A 16,077-nucleotide genomic window follows, 5' to 3' on the forward strand; every position below is an offset into this window, starting at 1 on the left:
TTGTATTAAATACTAAGGCAACGGACCAAGGTTCTAGAAAAAACCACATTCATTTTTGTGTTTAATTAATTTTTCAATGCATTTATTAACACCACTATTAATAGTAAGCATAACCACACTACTGATTCTACCCTGTTTCAAGTTATAAATGGATTGGGATCAACTGATCAACCAGCCTTCATTGTTGTTGTCGACCTTCCAGAGCTGGATTCAGCCAGGCATGCTCACACTACATTGCCTATCATTTTAGTCACACAGTGACACATACCACATAATTACTCTCTCTTACCTCTCCAGTGCATAGCACTCATAGTATACCCCTTATTAAATACATAGTATTATATTGTTTATATTGTTTATATCTCGTTCACAGAACGTACATATTTCAACAATTATAAGCCATGTTGGAACTTTTCATTCCTCATTCCTAACAAATTGGGCCCAGCCGCAGATCTTGTGGTTGAGATGGTCAGCAGACTCCAGGTATATCCAGGATCGACAGATGTCCTATTGGAGGATCTCAAGAAACGTGTGGGCGCTTACTAACAGGACAAGAAGCTGGACCTGGATATGAGGCGCGGATGGCAGGAGCTGCCAGAGGGCAGGTACACAATGCTGGTCAATAAACTCCAAGGGGAGCGCGCAAAACAAGAAATGGTGTTTTTAAACGAGATTGTAGGCAAACAGAATGACTGGTACAAGGGACACTGTGGCCTGCAAATCGAATGGGAAATGCAGGGATCCTTGCTGTCTGAGAAATGCCGATTGTTGATGAGAACTCTAATCTTAACAAACATCCAAAATACCAAATCCGCGATAAGCTGAAGACACCTAGTGGACACTTCCACCGCTAGGCAATTAGGCCCAGATCTGGATAATTTCAAACCACACTACCCCCCACCCCTAGAATATTTTTCTTATAGAGGCATGTATTCAAGTTCCTCAATAGAGCCCATGATGGGTAAGGTGGCATAGTAGACAATCAGCCTTAATCATTAATTTTTGTTTTTTGCTTGTTTTATATTTCGCTCAATGGATCTATTTTATCTCGCTTCCAGGTTTTTGAATAATGAAGATTTCTAAACTGTGTTTGTGCGGATCCATCCTGAACCACTGCGTTATCACCAAGCCAAGGAAACAAAATAGCCAACAAAATTAAGTCATATAATTATTGTGAAATTAATTTCAAATCAACATATCACTAATCGTTTACTCTTGGTCAATTATCGGCCTATTATATTTCCATTAAACATTGTTCAGTGAGTGTGATTATATCAGGAACTCCATCGGTTATTAGGCGCATATTGCAATTGGGTACAATCACGCAATATGACTATTGAGCCAGCCCAGTAGAGTGATACCAATATTCTACGTTTTTAATAAGGTATTTCTTTTCAGTATTTAATCTTGTAGGTTCCGTATTTTCTCAACCTTTCACTTTTCTCACTTTGCTAGTGAGCATGAAAAAAGCTTACGCTTGACTGTGGGCAAAATAGGTGATTGGTCAAATAGCATTATTTTGTTATATTGAGAAAATGCTGAATTCCGGATGGGACGGTACAAACAGTCCGTTGTCAGACAATCTCCTCACAGTGTGTGTATGTGAATGTGAAAACTTTTTTTTTACCAATCCCCAAATAATCGGCTTCACCCGTTCATTGGTCCAATCACTGCTACAAACTTTATTGAGACTCGTCCGTTTGCGAAAATATAGCACCAATTTTTACCAGCCAACGAGAAACAAGACAAGCTGTGGGTAAAAACTAAAAAATTTAACACGTTTTTGTGAGCAATTTACTCAATATTTTTTGCCACATAAAATGTTAATAGTGCATTGAAATTATATTATTGGATGATATTAACTTTGTTCATATTGCAGGACAAGGAAAATGGACATTCCTCAACCCAATTTTGACTCCCCCAAATTTTGTGCACTACATCTTCCCCCCCCTTTTCTCCCTTTGTTTTCTTACTAGATAATAGTTAAAATAATCGTAGATCCATATTGTTCACCAAAACTGAAGCGGATATACTGTTCAAAATTTTCACCCTTTTGTTTGTTGCCGTTTGTGCTAGCACACAATGGTCCCGAGTGAGAACGCATGGCCCAAAGGGGGGAGAGAAGAAAAATAAGACCTTTGGGAATGTGAAAAAATACAGCAGAACGAAAACCTTGCAAACTTTTTGTTATAAAAGGTCGACCAAAATTCTGTCTTCCTCAATATCTTTCGTTCATTTTTTCTTGTTTCCTCCTCTCCTTTTTACGTTTTTAAAACAAATATCAGCAATTATAGTTTATTCTGTTGACCAGATTAAGCTTTTTTAACGTACAACTTTTCACTTTTAACGAAATCCTTTCTTAAATAATTTTTTTCCTGTTTTTAAAAATGGTCAAGTTTGCTTCTGCCCTTTTCCTTGCTTCCCTTTTTGGTGCTTTTGCTAGCGCTCAGCCTGTTGTCGCTGAGGCCCTGGCTCCCCGCAACCTCGTTATTGTGACCGTTTACGAGACCGTCTATGCCACTGCCGTTGCCGCCGCCAAGCCCACTTCCTCGGTTTCCGCCATTGCTGCCAAGCCTACCTACGCAACCACCCAGGCTGCCCCCGTGGCTCACGCTGCCAAGACCACCGTGGCTGCCGCCTACACCACCGCCTCCAAGCCTACTTACACTGCCCCCAAGCCCACCTACACTGCTCCCGTGTCCAACGACTGGAGAACCGATATGCTGGCCAAGATTAACGCCGTGCGTGCATCTGCCGGAAAGAGTGCTTTGATTATGGACACTACCCTGAACACCGTTGCACAGTCGCACTCAGAGTACGAGAACTCCATTCACTCGATGACCCACAGCGACCCTAACGGCACCCTCGGCACTCGTCTTTCTTCTCGCCATATTGCCTGGAAGGGCGCTGCTGAAAACATTGCCTGGAACCAGCAGGATGTTGCTAGCGTTATGAGCGCGTGGACCAAGAGCTCCGGCCATTATGTTAACATGGTTGGTGACTACACCCATGTTGGTTTTGGCCAGGCCGGTCTGTACTGGACTCAGGATTTCTACAAGGCTTAAATGTTTTTGAGCTTATTTTCGAAAGAAAAAATGTAATGTTTGTATATCTTTTTTACAAAAAAATAAAAAAAATTGTTGATATGAAAAAATACTTTATTGGAGTACATATTGTTACAATATTGAGAGAACTAAAATAGACAACCGCTTTAATTTTAATATTACTTAGGCCTTGGTGCGCACACGCTTCTTGTCGTACTTGCGGAAATGTCCATGGATATCCAGCAGAGCCATTGGAATACGCGACGCAATCCTATTATCCATGAAGTTGTACTGCTCAGTAAGGACGGGGAAGAAATAACCATGGCCCTTTGTATTCTCATAACTTCTAATCACTGTCCCCAGCCACCATTTAGGATGACCGTCGCCGCCTTGCTTGACCCGGATTATATCGCCCTTGCGGATGGACAAGATACCATTGTATTGCGACTCAAAATCTGTGTGTGCAATGACAAACCGCGTGTCTACAGTCAGGCTGTGCCGGTTGCGGACGCCGGCGGGCCGCATGCATAGGCGGTTGTAACGCTTCATGAATGAGTACGACATTGATGTGGGGGGTATATGGGGAAACTAACAGAATTGATTGTACTTGTTAAAAGAATATGAACCTTTTATGTGTGTGTGGAGCTGTGTTTGTGATTTTTGTTGTCAGACTGACTGGAGCAATGTTGTGGCTGCTTGCTTGTGCGTGAAAATATAATGCGAATGTGAGTAAACCAAATAGATGAACTGGTAACAAGTCTAATTAAAATAAAAGTACAGAAAATGATTTGTTTTGCTAAGTTATGCTGTGTTGTGTTGTGTAGCTGGTACTAAGTATACAAATATGTTGAGATAAAATTTAATGCAATAGTGAATATGAATAGATGAGAAAACTAAATAGAAAAAGTAGTTCTGCTCTTCCTCGGAGGACAAATAGCCGTATTCTTATACTCACCAACAAGGCCAGCTAACAAAACAAAAAATTAGAAAAACTGACAGTGTGCACATGGTCTTTGTCCATTATTGCTACTTTTTATTTCAAAGCAAATAAAACTGCCACTGTTCTCTAGAAAAGAATGATAAAATAAAAAGAAAAGTGAGGTAGGATTGAGACTAAGAACACTTAGTTTTTCTATTTATTTTATGTTCATTCTGCAAAACAATAGAGTGCAAAAAATAGTGCTTTATAAAATGCACTGCCCCTTTTGCGCTTTTTAATCTCTTTTTTATAAAGGGATTTATGCACTGCATTATAAAAAAGAGAGCCAAGTGCAGATTCCGCTGCCCCTCCTCTCACCCTTTCTATCACCCACGCTCAGCATCCACTTTTCTATTCTTTTTTGAAAGCAACAAAAAATTAAAGAAAAAAACGAAAAATAACCAATTTTATAATATGCAAAAGTACTAAGTGGCACATGGGTATCCATTCCTTTCAGATTTTTATTATGCTTTCTGTCTGCAACCAAAGTAGTTCTGTGTATATTTGTATGCAGGGATGCGGCAATGCCAATTTTTACACTTTCATACAAATTTCGGACTTGGCTCCACATGCTCACACTGGGGTTTTTGGCTTAGTAGCTCCTTCAACTTTGACTGTTACAAAGCAATCCGCGGTATTCAATTTTTATTACGCTCTCCTTCTCCTCTCATTGACGCTCTCTAAAACTCGTTGCCGTTAATGTCAACGTCTCATTTTTAAAAGCAATTTGGTTTTTTATCACACAAAACAACAAACCAAAAAAGAAAAAAGTGATTAGTACTTCTTTTGTTCGTTTGAAAGACAAGTAGAAAATACATGGTAGATCCAAACCACTTTGTGCTCTCATGGATCCTACAGTTAAAATTAGAAAGTAGGAAAGTAAAAAAGGAGAACAGGTTTTATTTGTGTGACCATCATTGTCTGAGAACTAATTCAGCTGGTAAAAAAGTGGGGATGTCATAATAGTATTATTATCTGGATAGGTTCCCCCAACCGCCAAGTGTAAACAAACGACTTTATTCTGTAGCGAAGGTTATTTCATGCTTGGCAGTGCATAACTGATTTTGAAAAATAAACCTTTTTTCCCAGCTGCTTTGCCATTCCACCGATTCCACATAGCAAACTCACACAAAAGACATGAGTGATTTACTAATGATGATTGACCACGTCCATTGGGAAACTGGTTTTTTCTTTCTCAAAACAGCTTGATAATGGCATTTTGGGGTTTATCTGTTAATTTTGTAAGAAAACCTTTGTTTCGCCGCGTCAATCAGCACATTCAGATATGCCAAACATTAATGCACCTCCCACATCCAATTCAACCTTTGAACTTGTTCGGTCGTCACCACTTAACGCATAAAAAATGAAAAAAAGTTATTGATGTTGGTGTTGTCGGAGTTGGTTTATTTTTCAGTTAAAACAGCAAAAAAATAACAACCATTGCAACAGAAAATGCTTGTGCCAATTGCATGTCTATCAGTAAATGTTGGCGAATCTAACAATTAATTCGACAGCTGTAATTATATTTTTAAAAAAAATATGCCTCCCATATAAATGCATAAATGCTTCAACTGATAATACAATATTTTCTCAAAAGTCTGGCGCATTGAAATACTCAAAAATAGGGGAGTAGAGTAGAAAGGATATAAACATGAGCACAAGCGAAGGGGAGAAAAAGTAATATAAAAAAATAAAAAAAGTGCAACCAATAATAGTGGGCACAGCTTGTCACAAAAAAACGAGCAGCTCTTTATAAGGTATAAAAAACAGGGCTTTGATAAAAATAATGTTTTCCTTTGTATTTTTCTGAAAATTTGTTCAGTCGTTTATTTTTTTACTCTTTTCTTGTTTCTTCTCTAAGTCAGCACCTTAAACGAAGCCTTTGTTCATTTTAGTAAGAGCAGTTTAAGTCTGTAAATCAAATTTTCAAAAAACAATGTCGAAAAATGTTGCTGCTACTGATTTGCATTATTAAAATTGAACGAACACTCCTATCAAAACGCAAAATAGCCCAAAAAGGCTGGAAGGAAAATGCGCAAGTCAATTTTCGAATATATTTTTTGTACAGCTTTTTCGGCCGTATTAATTGCTCTGCGGGGAGGAAATCCGAAGGATGAACGCACCCATTTATTTTCCTGTGATAATTAAACAATTTGTGCGTCTGCTCGTTCCCCCATTATATTTATATATAAACTCACTCCCTTCGATGCCAAGATTTTTCTTTTTCCTTCAATATTATTTTTGAGCTCTAATTTCATCTTTTTGGTTTTTCAGCCGTTCAGCCGTTCAGCCGTTCAGCAACCCATCTATAACGCCAGCCTTACCAAATATTAACGGCACTCAACAATGTCCTACGGCCCATCCTCATTTGAGAAGAGCCCTGTGTACGACAGCATGGTCGCCGAACTGTCCCAGGAAGAAATAGATTCAATTCAGGAAATTGTCAACAGAAACGGCAGCTACTTTAGCGTAGCCGCAATCAAAGCAGTCGTCCTTGCCGAGCACCCACTGTGTATTGAGGAAGACATACAGAATGCCATCATTCAATGTATGGCAAACAACAACGCTCATAAATCAAAATCGTCCGAACCCACACAATATTCCACCACTTTCTCATCACCCAGGCTTAATGATAAGCTTGTGCCTTTTCAGTATGAAGAGCAGAACAAAAAGTGGCTCACACAGGAAACACAGCGGTTACAGCAGTATTTGGATTGTGTGGAGGGCCGCAAGAATTGGGCTGAGTGCGCGCGATATGTTGGTACAAGGACAAGCGCTCAATGCAAAGCAAAGTATAACAACATGCGAGCTACAGAGATGAAGGAACTGTTATAATTTCCTTTTTTTGCCACGATGTATTCCTGCATATTTATATGTTTTTAGATTCCTGTACATAATATATTCTTTTTTTACTGCTACTGATAAGTAAAAAAGTATACATTTGTTTACCGCAAATACATGTACGCTTGCTATATAATTGTCGATATTATCGACATTGTCACTATTGCATCATATCCCAATACTTGACTAAAAACACTTCCAAAACAAAGAACCGATTGGTCACAATTGAGAGCATGGGGTCTTCATTATTATTTAATTATATATTCTTTGTGTTTTTATCTTGAGTCGATTCACAAGCTAAAAATAATTTCATTTGTATTTTTAAAGCGCGCGACTGATTTTTCTACTACCGATATGGGTTTTTAACATCTAACCTACTAAATATAACTAATTGTTTCCAGACAGACTACAAGTGTGCTTGACGAGGTTTCTCTCAACAATTATTTCAATAAGCCATTTATTTTTTCTATTACTCGGGCCTTAACAAGCATTTTTAAAAGCGAATTGATGTTAGTTGATTTAGTTATAATGCATGTATATTTAAATATTTAAATATTTCACTATTTGGCTATCTAACTATCTAACTATTTAACTATTTAACTCATGGCACTTTAGGTCTTCATAGAGAAGCAATTCAAAAGTGCCAAGATTTATTCAACTATTTTGTTAAAAAGAATTGGCGTACGACCAACCTCCCTACTATTAAATTATTTTCAGTGATAACGCCTAGTTCAGACTAGTTTGCCTTGTTAGCTCAGTTGGTTTAGAGCGTTCGGCTTTTAACCGAAATGTCGTGGGTTCGACCCCCACACAGGGCGCAGGGAACAGCTAAATTGACCAACTGGCATTAGATATTTTTTGTCTAAACAAACTACAAACCCCAAAATAAGCGCTTTAATACGGAGCATGTATTGCAATTAATCAATATTAGTTTTTTATTTTAAAATTTTGCCGTAAATACAAAACAAGCAACCTATGTACAATTTTATATATGCAAGGTTTTGCGCTATACACCTAAAAATAATAGTGTACGCGGGATATGGTTAATGTATCAAGCGGTATGTTATTTATTGACCTGAAAGCAGAAATAAACACTTTTCAACACTCAAATTTAAGCAGCTTACCTCTTATGAATTATGTGCTGCAAAGTCTTGCAGCCAAAGTATAACAATACAACCATTATGCTGCACACTTTATTAACAAACTCAACTTCAAGTGCTGTATATTTTTTTGAGAGTAAGGTTGGGATTTTAGGCACACGTTTGCTTTGAATAAAACCAATTTTTTTGGGGGGAAATAAAGAGAAATGATGTCACTATCACATTGCTCATTTTTGTTTGAAATAAGTGAGTCAATTTTATTAAAAAAGGTCGACTTTGCGCTATATTTTCTTATTTAATTAACGTTATTGCGTGATTGTCCAGTATCCATGTGACAATGGTTTACATACCAATTTTTACTTAAACACTTGATATTTAAAAGTAGCCTTTTAATTTTGTTGGGCATTAGCCAGCCTTGTCATTATTATGCAAAAGCAAAAAGTAAATTATAATTGATGTATTTAAGATGCGTCTTTTCCCCCGGCTCTAGACAGAAAAGACCTGCTTTATTTATACATTTAAGCATAGTTTTATATTTTCATACACATTATATATTTATTATTTTGTTCTAGCAATGTCGTCCCGAGAGTTTATTTATGCCAAATATTTTAAAAATAAATACAAGGGTCCGCTGCATATTGACCAGTCATGGTCGTGTAAGCGCTTGTACATTCAGGCGAATGAAATGGCAAAATTAGAAAGCAGAAACTTATACAGATATCCTATAGTTGACCGTATCGACGCCATGTTTAAAACTACGGATTCGCTTTGTGGCTTGGACATTCATGAAAACAGCCTACCATCTTTTTTCCAGACAGTTGACGGGTATTCTGGCACGCTGTATTTTTACACTAAACTTCGAGATGCGCATGGCAACCCGATAGCTTACAAAATTGATTATATATGCAAGACATATGTTAATTAGGTGTAAAATATGTTTTTTTAGTTCAGAGTTGATGTTTCGAGATGACATATTGTTGATCTCGCTCAGACAGAAAATAGTGAGTGATGATTTTCGTGGATCTGATTTAGGCGGTGCAAAGGTTGCGGGTGAAAATCAAACAGCCAATCATATGTTTCTTTCTTCTTTCAATCACTTGATAAAAAATATATAGCTGACCGTTTTTTTGCGCTATCGCATACTTTGAAATCTCTTTTTTTCAGGCATTGTCTACCGTTCTCACACCTTTTCTAATTATTATTCATCACTTTTTTTCTTACTTTCAATAAAGCCACACTCTCTTTCTTTTTTATATATTTTCTCATTACGTTTGTAGTATTTATTATGTTTGCAAGCAAATTGAACTTGACGGTGGGCGCAGCAGCTTCGCTTACCAAATCTTCAATTCAATTGAAAACAGCAACTCGCCGTCTCGCAGGAATCCAACGAATGGTAAAAAACATTTCTTGAATTCACACACACAAAACCTGATAACCCTCTAGCATCAATTCAGGGTTTTTTTTAAAAAGAACTAAATCCTAACAAAAAAGCATTACAGAATTTCCACAAATAGATCTCAACCAAACCAACTTCCGAGGGCGACCGCGACGTGCTGACGGTAAACAACCTAACCGGTCGGTCTCTGGTTCTGAACCGACCAAAGGCGCTCAACTCGCTGACTCACCCAATGGTGCAGTCAATCCGGCGGCACCTTCAGGAATGGCGGCAATCCGATCTCTGCGACATCGTCATCCTGCGGTCCAACAGTGCAAAGGCGTTCTGCGCCGGCGGCGACGTCGTCGACGTATCCAACAAGTGGACGCGCGGCGACCGCAGCGCAGCAATGCGGTTTTTCCAAGACGAGTATCAGACCAACCACCTGATAGCCACGTACGAGAAGCCTCTGGTGGCTCTTCTCAACGGATACACTATGGGCGGCGGCGTCGGGCTCTCGATGCATGCGCCTTTTAGGGTGGCGACGGAGTCAACGGTGTTTGCGATGCCGGAGACGAAGATTGGGTTTTTCCCGGATGTCGGAGCGACGTTCTTTTTGCCGCGCATGGATGGGCAAACTGGCACGTACCTGGGGCTGACCGGCCAGAGGCTTAAGGGCAGAGACCTGCTGTATGCCGGGATTGCCACCCATTATGTGCCGTCGGAGCGGCTGCCGATGCTCGAGAAGCGCCTGCAGGAGATCGGCACCCGCGACCACGCGGTGATCAACCAGGCGATCGAGGAGTTCTCTGCGCAGCCTGAGGACCTCTCAGAGATCGAGTACTCTCTGGCGCCCCTGCGCAATGCCATTGACCGCTGCTTTGCGTTCAATAACATGGAGGCCATCGTCGAGGCGCTCAAGCAGGAGACCGAGCAGCCCGAGTGGGCACGCCAGACCCTGGCAGTGCTCTCGGCCGTCTCGCCGTCGTCGCTGAAGCTGACTCTCGAGCAGCTGCGCACCGGCCGCCGGCTCAACATCCAACAGGCATTCGCCCTGGAGCTGCGGCTTGCCGAGCACCGCTTGGGCTCCGCAGATATGCACGAGGGCATTGCAGCGTTGCTTGTGCGCAAAACCAATGACCCGCAGTGGCAGCCCTCGACTCTCGAGGCTGTGGATATGCGCGCGCTGCACAAGGAGTACTTTGAGGGCAACAGCGGCAGTGCTGGGAAAACTGATCATCAGCAGCTATCGTTCATTAATGCGGATGCGGCGTTTGACCAGTACCCGCATGCGTTTGGGCTGCCGAGCGAGAGGGAGATTCTCGCGGTGGTCAGTGGGGAGAATCCCCAGGCGGGCGATTTTGGCATGAACCGCGCGCAGGTTTTGCAGTTCTTTGAGCGCGAGAAGGCCGGGAAGATCGGCGTTGGAAAGAAGGTCGCGTGGGTGCTGGACCGGAAGACCAGGGAGATGCCCGACAGCTATGTGCTGGAGTGCATCCGTTAGATTTCGTTAGATTTCGGTGATTCGGTGATTTTTTATTTTCTGATTGTCACATGAGTAATGGCCTGATTCTTTTTTCTGCAGTGAGGGTGCACAGGGGAGAGGGGTTTTGGGGTGTTGGACGATTTTTCTTCTCTTCTATTTTCTCGCGAACAGCTGACAAATTTCCAATGCTTTCGCCTCTCCCTTTTATTACAGCCCCTCCGAACCCCAGCCCGACATAAAAAGAAGATTGATAACCGGACACACGACGTCAGAAGAAAAGAACAAAAAATAATTAAAAGCAGTAAATATACAATAGGCGAAATGGGCTGATGGTTGCTCTTTATTTTTTATCGTCATACTGCTGCTTGTGGTGATTCTCACCACATAAGCTCAGCTGAGCCGAGGGCTTGCGAGCCAAGTCAATGCTGAGCAGGCAGGCATTAATGCAGCAGCGGCCACAGTTTTATAGCTGCCTATAAAATCGCAGCAGAGAAGGAGGCTCAACAGGAGGTTTTCTCAGCTTTTGTATTAAGAAATAGCTATTGGACATCATTTATGGCGATTACTACACTGCTGCCCACTGTTGATGCTGCTGCGCTTTGCCAAGAAATAGGAAACAGAAAAAAGTTAACAAATATTCGTTTTCTTTTTTCTTTTTGTTGATTGCTTTTTTCTTTTATTGTGGTTTTTTTCCATTATTTTTCCATTATTCAATATTTTTACGCCTCCTTTTTTGTTTCTCACTTTTAAATTTTCAACTTTCAATTTCGGTTATTAATATTACTATTCAAATTTCTAACGCACAATAACAAAGCACGCAACGCACACATACACACAAAAAAGCCCCTTTTCCTACATTTCCCTCTCTTTTATTTCCCTGCTTTCTTTTATATAAATTCCTCAGCAACCTTTATTTCTCACTCTTTTATTCATATTCTATTCACAGCAATGATTATGCGCAGTCGTGTATCCGCCGGGGCAGGTGCAAGTATGGCTATGAGAAAAGCCACCAACAGTCTGCCGCGCGCTGCCGCCTCCTCTTCTCATAGCTCCTCAGCACACAAGACCTCTTTGCCACCTAACCGGTCCACAGGACCATCGTCAACACAACACCAGCAGCACCAGCAGCAGCAGTTTTCCGCTTCAGACGCGGATGCAGCGAGCATATTTTACCCGGAACTTTTCGGGCAGGCGATCGAATACTATTTTTACCCAAACTCCTCCGTGCCGGTGTTCTGCCCCAGCACAGAGCAGTTCAGCGACTTTGAGGCTTTGGTATCAGCCATTGAGCCACTGGCACTGCGGGCGGGTATCTGCAAGATTGTGCCGCCCACGCAGTGGCGCGACGAGCTCGAGGGCAGTGCTGGAGTGCGAGTGTTTGACGAAGAGGACTTTCCCATTCTCAAGCCGATTGTACAGCACTTTAACGGCAACAGCGGAATATTCCACCAGTACAACGTAGAGTTCCACCGCAAGGTCAAGCTGGCGCAGTTTTTCCAAACGTCGCAGGACGCCAGCCACCGAGTGCCGGAGCACAAGGCCGGTGCCGAGGACAATAGCAGCAGGGGGGACAAAGCTCATAAGAAGCAGCAGAGTGCGGAGCCGGCGGTCTATGCGTCGGAGACCGTGGGCGTGGCTGTGGATTATGGGACTGGTGATGTGCGGTTGACGAGCGCGGCGGCGGCGGCGGTGCGCGAGGGTGTGCGGTCGGAGAGCGCCCGGGCGAAGTTCCAGCCGGCCACAGCATCGTACCGCCCGCGGCCGCAGACGGATGGGGAGCCGGCTGCAGACCACAACGGTGTGCGGCCAGCGCGCTCATTTGCACGCGACGGGCGCGCGTTGTTCGTGTCGTCGGCGGAGTACGCGGAAAACGAAGAGCTCGAGCGCATGTACTGGAAGAACCTCCTGTTTCAGCCGCCGATGTACGGCGCCGACGTGCTTGGCACGCTGTTTCCGCCGGTCGAGGACTTTCCCACATGGAATATCCGCCGGTTGCCCGGCCTTCTGCGCCGAATCGACCAGCGGATGCCGGGCGTCAACGACCCGTATTTGTACCTGGGCATGTGGAAAGCAACTTTCGCCTGGCATGTCGAGGACATGGACCTGTACTCGATCAATTACATCCACTTTGGCTCCCCCAAAGCCTGGTATGCCATCCCTGTCGAGGCACGCGCGCGCTTCGAAATGTCCATGCAGAATGTTTTCGCCGGAGACCATAAACTATGCTCACAGTTTCTCCGGCACAAAGCATTTTTACTATCGCCGCGGTTTCTTGCGTCGCAGGGGATTCCGTTCAACCGCGTTGTGCAGAGAGCCGGGGAGATTATTTTGACGTTTCCATTGGGGTATCATGCTGGGTTTAATCATGGATTTAATTGCGCGGAGAGTGTGAATTTCGCCATTGACCGGTGGCTCGAGGTCGCGCCGTTGTCGAGGCATTGCGAGTGCGTGAAGGATTCGGTGACGATTGATCTGATGGAGTGGTTTGGCGAGGAGGCACGTGGGAGAAGGGGTGAGGGGCCTGTGGATATGGTGGTGGAGTCGGTGAGTTTGCCGAAGAAGAGGGCTGCACAGAGACGACATGCGGCGGCAGCAGTGGCAGAAAAGAAGAAATATTTACCTTCTGCTGCAGCCGCCGCTGGTTCTACGGTTGCCGTGAAGAGACCGATTGGGAGACCGCGCAAGACCGAGGCTGTGGCGGTGGCGGTGGCCACGGCTAAGCGCAAATCCACCGACAAATGTTCGCCAAAGGCAGCTGTGGCAGCTGTGGCAGCAGAGGATGAAGGCGAACACGAGCCCGAAGAGCCTAAAGCGAAACGCCCCGTGTATCGCACACGGAAACCCGCGCCCAAGCCTGTACCTGAACCGCCAGCGGAGCCACCCGTGGAGCCACCAGCGGAACCTGGAACTGAGCTGGATTTGGATCCGCACTACTTTGCAGCCTCCCTGCATACGCCAGTGGGTACCTGCGGCGGCTGTCTTTTGCCAATGGATCTTCTTCGCGCGGACTACGTCGAATGTCAGCAATGCGGGCTGACTGTCCACCCACTATGCTGTGCGCTAGAGCCCTCCGCTTATGCTCGTGCTCGTGGTCATATGGACTATAAGTGTGCGAATTGCGTTATGGATACGGATCAGTTGTCCTGTGCTCTGTGTGCGTATCAGAATGGCGTTTTGCTGCCGGTGCGTGGCATGCGCGGCATGGGTAGTGGTGAAGCAGCAGCAGCGGAGGGTCGGATATTTGCGCATTATTTGTGTGCCCGGTTTATTCCCGATGTGCACGTGGAGTTTAAACACGCTTGGTCATTGTCGCCGAGATTGCCAATGGTGCCATTTTCACTGCCAGTGTGTTCGGAGAGTGGAGGTGATCGGATTGGCACGCGGTCGAGAACAGCACAGGCACATGCGCAGGAAACTATGGGTGTGGATGAGGATGAGCAGGGTACAGATGATGATCTAATGGTTACTTCGGCACGGGTCTGTGGCGTTAAACAGTGTTTGGAAACCCACCGATCGATTTCTGATGCTGCTGCTGCTGGTGGTAGTGGAGGCATTGCGGAAGAGAGTTGTGTGGTTTGTCGTGGGTTTTTCAATGGCGTTGTTGTGCGTTGCAATGACTATGACACCAAGGCTGATGCTGGCGCTGGCGCTGGCGCTAGCGCTGGTGCTGGTGCTGGTGCTGAGACTGATACTGAAGCGCCGCCGGCGGCAGGGCGGGTGCGCTGGGCACATCCTATGTGCGTTGCTACGATGAACCCAAAGTTGTCGGATTGGGAAACAGGAAAGGTTTATTGCCCTTGATGAGTATGTTATGTGGTCATTATGAGGAATATTAGTTTCTTTTCTAGCGACTTTGATGGCTTTATAATAACTTCCTAATAAAAATATGAGTATAAAAATAATGTTTTTGATAAAGCATAGCAAAGCAGTGTTGCACAGCACTACCAACATTAAAGAGGAGGATCCGATTTCGCCCATTGCCATAATCAACTATTTAGCAGACTTGTTCAACCCAGGGGTGGCAAGAAACGAAGAAAGGCTCTACTCAACATGTGTGCTCGCTGCCTGCCCTTATGCCCAGAATACAGCGGCAAGACATTGTTATACGTTAAGATACTCATAATCAAGACAGCAAGATAATAACCCGCATTGACGCTTTTGTTAAAGAAATGCCCATCCTATACAATACAAAAACTTGATTAAATCACTTGTTTAATTTATTTTCTTCACTTCAAAGTTGCCATCGATAAGCAAAGAAAAATAAAGCAAGTTGTAAAAAACGCGCTGACCACTATATAACGAAATGTTAAAAAAATAGGTTCTTTTTTTACTATACATTTATTTAATTAACCATGGAAACTTGTAGCACGTTGGCATAATGATGACATATTATTGGAAGACAAAAAGTAAGTAGTTTTTACATATTTACTTTTTGCAAAAAAATAAAATAGACAAGTGACTATATTTATTTTGTAAATCATAACTCTATGAATGCTTTAAAAAAACCAACGTTTTTATTGTTGAGCAGCCTTTGCATATACGCATCCGTACGTGTACATTATGAAACGAGGGGTATATCAGGATATCATTATTATGTCCCCTGATTTGATCCTACATAGTACCACCTATAGCCTGTCAATCGGCATGTTGATGAAAACCCGTTTCACGATTCTCAACCTCGACATCCACTTCCATATCATCAGACTGCTCAAGGATATAAACTTCATTCTGTGACAGCAGACATTAAATATACTTTTTCATACTTTTCCTTCACTTCAGTCTAGCCTATTCACACAACTTTTTTTCATCCATCTAAACATAAAACAAGCACTCAAAAAGACATCTCACCTTACTCTATGGTCATTAATAAAACATACCGTATCAATTGCACATACACTAATAATAAATACATAGGCATGTATCAGACTCCTCTCGATCAAAAACTGACATAAAAAGACTAACCGCAATTAAAAAAGAAGAGCTGCTTCCAAACAGCAACATTGTAATCCTAATACCCCAAAGCAACGAGAATACCCAGGTAACCGGAAAAAGCTCAACCAATATTTCTCCAAAGGCTGTATCATAGACCAGTTAAATTAGTTCAGCCTCAACTACTATGCAACAATGCCCTTGATATTTAGCTATAAAGCCAAAAAATGGTTTAATAATACAAGAAAGGATTGGACGATGAAACAGTTGCATGAAGCTGTGGTGATTTTTTTTTAAACATTTCTTGCCCATTAAAGGCAGGC

The 16,077-nt window shown here is 42.9% G+C and overlaps 6 protein-coding genes and 1 non-coding gene across 7 annotated transcripts; 6 read left to right on the forward strand and 1 right to left on the reverse strand.

The window, feature by feature from the left end:
• The first annotated feature begins 2,200 nt into the window (after positions 1-2,200).
• BX661DRAFT_188742 (CAP domain-containing protein) lies at positions 2,201-3,154 on the forward strand. The gene has a single exon (XM_051537473.1). It carries the CDS (start codon positions 2,388-2,390, stop codon positions 3,063-3,065), a length of 678 nt encoding a protein of 225 aa, XP_051388843.1. The 5' UTR covers positions 2,201-2,387; the 3' UTR covers positions 3,066-3,154.
• Positions 3,155-3,227: 73 nt separating this feature from the next.
• Positions 3,228-3,608, reverse strand: BX661DRAFT_173494 (uncharacterized protein; the record flags this gene model as incomplete). The annotated part of the gene is made up of 1 exon (XM_051533874.1): positions 3,228-3,608. The coding sequence occupies one exon, from the start codon at positions 3,606-3,608 to the stop codon at positions 3,228-3,230; it is 381 nt and encodes a 126-aa protein (XP_051388844.1).
• Positions 3,609-4,338: 730 nt separating this feature from the next.
• On the forward strand, positions 4,339-4,760 carry BX661DRAFT_69319 (uncharacterized protein). Its single transcript, XM_051539422.1, has one exon. It carries the CDS (start codon positions 4,460-4,462, stop codon positions 4,721-4,723), a length of 264 nt encoding a protein of 87 aa, XP_051388845.1. The 5' UTR covers positions 4,339-4,459; the 3' UTR covers positions 4,724-4,760.
• Positions 4,761-6,369: 1,609 nt separating this feature from the next.
• Positions 6,370-6,858, forward strand: BX661DRAFT_173495 (uncharacterized protein; the record flags this gene model as incomplete). The annotated part of the gene is made up of 1 exon (XM_051533875.1): positions 6,370-6,858. The coding sequence occupies one exon, from the start codon at positions 6,370-6,372 to the stop codon at positions 6,856-6,858; it is 489 nt and encodes a 162-aa protein (XP_051388846.1).
• A 749-nt stretch (positions 6,859-7,607) lies between these two features.
• BX661DRAFT_t127 lies at positions 7,608-7,682 on the forward strand. Its single transcript has one exon. It is a non-coding gene; the product is annotated as a tRNA-Lys (tRNA).
• Positions 7,683-9,086: 1,404 nt separating this feature from the next.
• On the forward strand, positions 9,087-11,072 carry BX661DRAFT_188749 (ClpP/crotonase-like domain-containing protein). The gene is made up of 2 exons (XM_051537474.1): positions 9,087-9,357; positions 9,479-11,072. The coding sequence occupies exons 1-2, from the start codon at positions 9,250-9,252 to the stop codon at positions 10,841-10,843; spliced, it is 1,473 nt and encodes a 490-aa protein (XP_051388847.1). The 5' UTR covers positions 9,087-9,249; the 3' UTR covers positions 10,844-11,072.
• Positions 11,073-11,821: 749 nt separating this feature from the next.
• BX661DRAFT_146545 (JmjC domain, hydroxylase-domain-containing protein) lies at positions 11,822-13,300 on the forward strand (the record flags this gene model as incomplete). Its single annotated transcript, XM_051533179.1, has 2 exons — positions 11,822-12,433; positions 12,686-13,300. Coding segments are annotated over 2 exons (1,227 nt in total), but the record flags the coding sequence as incomplete, so codon positions are not given.
• Between the last annotated feature and the right edge of the window lie 2,777 nt (positions 13,301-16,077).

The sequence above is a fragment of the Kickxella alabastrina genome (assembly GCF_025024165.1).
Source record: "Kickxella alabastrina strain RSA 675 chromosome Unknown BX661scaffold_33, whole genome shotgun sequence".
Classification (NCBI taxonomy): Eukaryota; Fungi; Kickxellomycota; class Kickxellomycetes; order Kickxellales; family Kickxellaceae; genus Kickxella; species Kickxella alabastrina.